The sequence below is a fragment of the Convolutriloba macropyga genome, chromosome 2 (genome assembly GCF_964194025.1).
Source record: "Convolutriloba macropyga chromosome 2, txConMacr16.3, whole genome shotgun sequence".
Lineage (NCBI taxonomy): Eukaryota > Metazoa > Xenacoelomorpha > Acoela > Convolutidae > Convolutriloba > Convolutriloba macropyga.
Window position 1 is genome coordinate 11227514 of NC_134469.1, and position 7162 is coordinate 11234675.

Genomic DNA, 7162 nt, shown 5'->3' on the forward strand with positions numbered 1-7162 from the left:
TGCGTGTGTACGTGCGTGCGTGTGTGTTTGTGTGTGTGTGTGTGCGTGCGTGTGTGTTTGGGTGTGTGTGTGCGTGCGTGTGTGTGTGATATGTGTGTGTGTGTGACGGGTGTGTGTGTGCGTGTGTGTGCTTTTGCGTGTGTGTGTGTGCATGTGTGATTGGGTGCGTGTGTACGTGTGTGTGTGTGTGTGTGTGTGTGTGTGTGTGTGTGTGTGTGTATGTGTGTGCCGGAGGAGGGGGGGGGGGGCATGAGGACAAAACGAAGAACAGATCCGAAGAAATATCGCTTACCTTTGAGAATGTAATTGTCCACAAAAATAAAATTTAAAAACCAATAAGAATGTGTTCAATTTTGAACTGATCGCAACAGGTGTTGATTAAAAAAATTACCACACGTTTGTTATCGCCCTCGAAGTTGTCATAACACCTCGGCTTCGCCTCGGAGTTTGATAACTTCTCGGTGGCGATAACAACCGTGTGGTAATATTCATTATTTCACCATAATCGGGACACATTTTTGTTTTTAGCTGGTTGTCAATCATGGGCAAACTGAAGAAAGTTTTGGAGTTGCCTTTCCGATGCAATTAGTTTTCCATTAGAGCTTTAAATGCTATAATTCTTGTTGTTTTAGAGATCTTGTTTTAGATATAATGACCTCGATACCAGGGGATGTGTTCAAATTCATAGCGTATAAGCCTGTTGGTGTTGGGCAAAAATCTTCAGCCGCGGAACCCATATCGATTACCAAATTAAATCAGGCTCTGATTGCTAATTCATTGAAGCACGATTTGCTTGTATCCGCTCTTAAAGTGCCGCCTTCGCCGCTAACTGCATTCACAGTCCAACGATTTGATGATAGTGTCAATTCTAGCGAGACGGATGGACTTGTTTTCCCTGTTAATTTTGGCAAATCATGTGATTCCGTCCTCCAAGTAGCGTTTACATCTGATGACGAGATTTTTCTGGCCATTATTAAAGAAAATAACAACTATAAGATCAAATACTACGCTACAAATGGTTTGCTGGAGCTTGGAACTCATGATTTTGGTCAAGTATTTCCTACTACTATACGAAGCAACCCCTGTTCAAATGCGATTGCTGCATGTATGAGTGACGGAAGCTTACAAATATGGACATTTGATAATCAAAAGTTTAATGTCTTTTTGGCTAAGCAGTTGAATGCTTTGTGTGTTTCCTGGAGTCCAAAGGGCAAACAACTATTAGTTGGTTGTCTTGATGGAAAATTTGTTCAAGTTACACCAGCTGGTGAAATCAAAAGAGTTGTTCAGAATTCCCCAGATACTTCTCGTGTCTTGAGTATTGTTTGGATAGCTACTTATCACTTTATTTGTGCTTATGATCGAGATCCGGAGCTCGCATTTTATAGTGTGACTCTGCACAAAGATCCAAATCAAGCGCCTGTAGTTTGTGAAATCGCTGATGTCATCATGAGCTGCTTCGATGTTGACCCGAAGATTGAATTGATTGCTTTCATCCAATATATACCCGAGTGGAAAATTTTACTTTGCAGTAGTTCGAAGTCGAGTGAAATTGGAGTAATTGCCTACATGAAGAACACTGATTCTTGGGAATGCTTAATGCTTGATGAAAATGCTAGAGCCCAGTTTCCCGTTCCCGCGAACTCCAACAAAGATCCGCTCTGTGTAAGCCTGGCGCTTAGTTTCTGTTCGCAAAGGCCAGTTGGTGGTCCTGTTGCTTCGGCAGATGGCCAGATGTTAGCGGGGCAGTTGTATCCAGTTTTATTTGCGATGACGCATTTTGGGAAATTGCACGCCTTTTCAATCGCTTACAACTTGCCCGATGTACCTGTTTTGAATGTGAAACCTAGCGAGTTCTCTAATATAAAGCTCCAACCTTTAAGTCAAGTGCAACAGTCCTCAGTTCAACCTCAAGTGGCAGCGGCACCATCCGTCAGTTCAAAACCAGTAATTCAATCACAGCCCTCATTAAGTATGGGTACTAATACTGGAACTTCTGCACAACAAGTGGCACAAAACAGCCAGCATTTACTAAAAGGTATTTTAGGCGGCCAACCTCAAGCCTCGATAGCGCCACCTCTTCAGTCAGTTTCTAATAACTCAAGTATGGCTCAGAAGCCTGCTGTAAATGTAACGCAAGTGCCGAAACAGCAAGCAGATGCAGCAGCTGCTATTGAGAGACAGAAACAGCTTCAACATGAAGCAGCGAAGAATGCTGAATTGAATAGTTCAACTAAAAAAGTGTTGCAGTCGTTTTCAGCCGAGCTAGAAAACTCAAAACTGGAAGTTGGGAATCGAAAGCCAATGGGAGATAAATCGTACGCGCCTTTGCACCATAAGACGCTAGAAATTGAGAAATTCAAGGGCGAGTTAAAACTGCAATTAGATAGTTTGATACATGACGTACAAGAACTGAAAAACTCCCACCTGCATACCTTTAATGTTGCCAACCGGGCTAAAGTGTTTCTGGACCGGCACAACGATGAAAGATACCAGTCGTTTTTGAAAAGTGCGCCTTTACCCCCTGACCTGCAGAAGCTTGCAGACTCAATTCAAAACAGTGAAGGCTTTATCCAGTTACGAGCGAACGAAATCCTAGCTATGATTGAAAACGTTGCAACTCGTGAGAGAAAAATGAAGCAAGGTGAAGCGGAATATTACGATACCATTAATACAGTCTTGCAAAATAATTACAAAACTATAATGGCTTTGGGGCAGAAGCTGGACGATATAGCGGCTAAGTATGATAGAAAGTTTGACTCAAGTGGAAATTACGAAGTTGAGAGATGTGAACTGTATTCTAAACGAGCAGATATGTCGACTCTAGATATTAATTGCTCAATGAAAGGACTTAATTTGTCTTCTGATGATAAAGAGAGAGATCATCATGGAAGTTTTAAATCTACACAGCCTGTTAAAAATGACCCTGAGAAAGTAGCATCCTTGCGCGATTTTTTATCAAGACGTACCAGGGCGCCTGTTACTAAAATTGAACTCTCATCGACCAGGCCTTTAATCGATTCGGTTGATTTGAAGCCTTTCAAACCAATAGAAGATGAATCTCCGAGGCCTTCGGCTGCCAAAGAAAGCAGCGTGGCCCAAGCTGTAGAAATCAAGTCTCAAGCTGTGAGCGGAGAAGATAGAGTTAAAATGTTGGAAAAATTGCGTGAAAGTGTCTTCCTGAGTCAACAACCGCCCTCAGATAAGGATGCGCCCGTTGTCAATGTTAAAGATCTGAACATTATTTCTGCATCGTCAGGACAAAATATCAAACCAATTCCAGCCAATACGTTGGCACCCCAATATCAGCAACCCAGTGCTTTGACGACTAATTTGTCCAAAGTTATCCAAAACACACCGCAACCCCCAAAAGCTGATTTGAAATCGATCGCCGTTCCGCCTCAACAGCAATCTCAGTCCAACCTATTTTCAACCCCTACTGATAAACAGCTTAACACACCAAGTGCTTTTGTGAAACCAATGGGCAGCATATTTAGCCAGGGTTCTCCGAAAGCCGCTGAATCAAAACCTATAAATCAGAAGACCCAAGTAACAATCGCAGAGAAGTCTGAAAATCTATCGTCTGCTGGCGTAGGAGTACCAAAACCTATTGGCCAAAGTCAGAAGGAAAATTTGGCCCCCGCAAACGTTTCAATTTTCAACGTACCACAGCACGACTCTATCATTCCTTCGGGCTCAAGCTTGTTCGGTATCGCAAGCAAACCCACCATTAATAGCTCTTTAGGAATCAATGACCATATGATCAAAACAGCAAGCAACTTGGCTACTTCAGAGAGCGCACAATTATCAGGCAATGTACTGGCGATGAACAAACAGTCTTCTTTCATGCCAACGTCCAATATTGCCAAAAGCGCGTCCAGTCCAAGTTTAATGCCTCCAGGGCAGATGGCAAATCAGGCCAATGTTGCCAGAAAGTTGCAGGAGAGCGTTAAATCTCAGGTGCCTGTTGTTTTGGAGGGGAGAGACCAGAACCAGCCTCAACCTGGACCTGTTGATATTTCTGGAAGTGCCAGCATTTTAAAATCCTTACTAGCGCCGAGCTCAGATATTACTACCTCGGCCGCAAGTGCAATGAATTCTTTGCTATCTGGCAATATTCAAAAGACGACAAATCCAATGACGACGTCGGAAATTTTGAAAAGTGGCGAGCCGTTACAGACAATAGATCCAACATCAAATGCGGCATCCAGTGACCAACCAAAGCTCACTCAGTCCGCGCTTGGAAATATGTTAACGACAAGTAACTTTACTTCTAATGTGATGCCAGTTTCAAGTGCTGCAAGTTTGAATACTTCTGGCTATTCAAACCAGTCGAAAAGCAGCGGAAGTTCATCAATTTTCAACAAACCTGCAACCCAAAATATTACATCCATTTTTCCAAATGCTACTGCAACACCTGTTTGTAAGAGTTCGGAACAAAATCAGAACTTACTTAGTTTTGCGCAATCATCAGCACAAGCTCAAGTTATCACCAATATAGCGACGTCTTCAGCTCCACCAAAGCCGAGCTTGTCCTTGTTTGCAAATTCTTCATCGTTACATTCTAATCCACAGGTCAGCATTGCTGTTTCTAATAGTTCAGCCGGATCTATGCCTGGAGCTACCGAGAACAAACTTGATCAGCCTGCAAAGCCAAGTTCTAACGCTATATTTAGCTCGTCATCGGTTCTTGGATCCCAAAATCTGCAAATTGGAAACGGTGTATCCCAGACTTTGAATGCACCAGTTCCGTCCAATTCTTCCATTTTTGGCATCCCGGCAGTTTCCAGTGTGAGTGTGGCCAATAACATAACCAGTGGACTTCAGGTAGCCTCATCTTCTAGCAATAGTTCCACAACCGTCTCCGTCAATAATAAAAACTTAACTGTGGTTTCAACAGCAGTTACAACTGCTTCAGTTTTGGACCCATCGGCAGCGATTGTATCCAGCAAACCCAGCGGTCAATCAAACGAATCTGTAACTGTTAGTCAACCCGGCAGCCTTGCTAACTTAACCGGAGCAAATCCAACTGCTTCTTCCGTTGGCGTTGTGCCACCGTTACAACTTACTAACACAACGTCAACATCTGGTTCCATATTTGGACAGTCGACAACTGTGCTATCTGGCGCCACCACTCAATCATCTTCAATTTTTGGCGGTCAATCACAACAGAACTCTGCCTTAAATCAGACACCAGGTGGTTCTACAAATGGTCAAATTAGTTCCCCGTTTGGCCAAAATACACCTGTGAATAACGCCAATAAATCTTTGTTTGCGACTCCGCAAACTAACAGTCCCTTTGGCTCTCAAACTACAGGTAGCCAATTATCAACGTCCGTGTTTGGTCAGCCAGCCAACGGTACAGGAACCAAACCTGCAGATGCTGCTGGAAGTTTGTTTGGGGGAAGTGCCTTTTCGGGACTTGGAGGCACGCAGCAAAGTTCTCAACAGACGTCAAATGTTTTTGGAAGCCTGTTCGGAAGTTCAGGTACGCCAGCAACAACTTCTACTGCTTCGCCGTTTTCAACCAGTGCCTTTTCATCTCAAGCTCCACAATCACAAAACAGCATATTTGGAGGTACACAGAGTTCGGCAGCTAGTGGATCCTTGTTTGGATCGCAGTCAGCGCGATCGAGTGTCTTTGGATCTTCGCAGCCATCCAGCGGAGCTTTTGGATCTACAACAGGTGGCTCGGTTTTTGGTCAAACAGGACAATCCCCATTTGGGGCAAGTAATAGTGGAAACGTGTTTGGAAAATCGATTACCTCGCCAAGTACTGGCCAGTCAGCTTTTGGTGCTGCTGCAGCTTTTGGTGGATCCCCAGGTGCTTCTGGGGCTTTTGGCAGCAGCAAGCCTGTTTTTGGAAGTACTACTTCTGCTAATCCGGCATTCGGGGGTGGAGCTGTGTTTGGAAGTGGAAGTTCCTCGGTGTTCGGAGGCTCAGGTGCTGGAGCGCCCTCTGGAGGCAGTGTCTTTGGAGCTGGGGCCTCAACTGGAGGTCTGGCCTCGTTCGGTGGTTTGGCATCAGGAATGGGAAGCAATACTGGATCATTATTCGGCAATGGGGGAGCGCAGGGAATGGCAACAGGTGGCGGCAGTTCCGCCTTTGGTTCAAGTGCCTTTGGAGGTGCAATGTCTGGAAGCACAGCGTTTGGAGGTGGCAACAATGCGGGCAGCTTTTCATCTTGGAGATAAAGTTAAAAGTTCGCTGAAAGGTGTTATTGCATAAACTTGTTAAAAACTGCTATGAACTTATTTTGTGTTTAGTTAACTTATGGATTTGATGAGCCAGAGTTGCTGCTTTGTTCCTCAGTTTGAGTTTTGATTAACTTACTTTTAAATACTTTAATTAACTTTATCCTATTTATTACTGTTTATTCAAGCTATTTTATAGCCGTTCCAATTTAAATCAATCACTGAAATCATCAGATTTATAACATGAGTGTTACTAGTGGTCTAGAAGTTGTCGTTACCTTGCTGTTTTCTCTTTGGTAAATAAGTCGCAAACTAAATTCGTAGTAATTTTTGTTCAACTCAAAGAGGAGTCTTTCTTGTGAAAACGTGGTTTTGCTGCTAATCAAATTTGAAGAGCGGAGCAAAAGAGTGGTTTTATGTACTTATAGCTAGTTTTGAGAGAGCGAGACATGGAGCTGTGATTTTCTGATTTTCTTTAAGCGAGCAAATTTCAGAAGTTTTTTGTTTTAACTAATGTTAATTGCTCTCAAACGAAGTTTGTAGCAATTATATTAGTCCTGTTGGTCTTTTTTAATGAGATTTTTCGCTTGACCGATTTTTCGTCTGACCCATTTGACTTTTCCTCCTCAAAAACGGTATAAACAGGTAGCGCCCAGCGGGCAATAAGTGTCCAAGTATGCAATTCACAAACTGTTTTGGAGACTCATAATTATGATGTGAAGGGCGGTTCTTAGAAGTTGACACCCCGTCCCCCCTCCACTTCACCCGCCCCCCCCCCCCCCCAGCCATACGCCTACACATCGTTCAGGCCATAAGGGCCCCAAGAAGCCGAAGACCCCCCCCCCCCCCCCCCCCCTCCGTTGCCCCCACCCCCATTTAGTTTTATATCTAATTTTCACTGAACATGCTTCTATAAGTTTGTAAACTTGACTAATTTCGGCTCTTATTAATTGCTCTTGAACGCAGT

At 43.7% G+C, this 7162-nt stretch overlaps 1 protein-coding gene across 1 annotated transcript; it reads left to right on the top strand.

The window, feature by feature from the left end:
* The first annotated feature begins 577 nt into the window (after nt 1-577).
* On the top strand, nt 578-6428 carry LOC142356430 (uncharacterized). Its single transcript, XM_075408346.1, has one exon. The coding sequence runs from the start codon at nt 652-654 to the stop codon at nt 6193-6195; it is 5544 nt and encodes a 1847-aa protein (XP_075264461.1). The 5' UTR covers nt 578-651; the 3' UTR covers nt 6196-6428.
* Nucleotides 6429-7162: the final 734 nt, after the last annotated feature.

Bases quoted from the DNA above. Each gene is read 5' to 3' on its own strand.
- LOC142356430 (XM_075408346.1), top strand. From the start codon at position 652: ATGACCTCGATACCAGGGGATGTGTTCAAATTCATAGCGTATAAGCCT.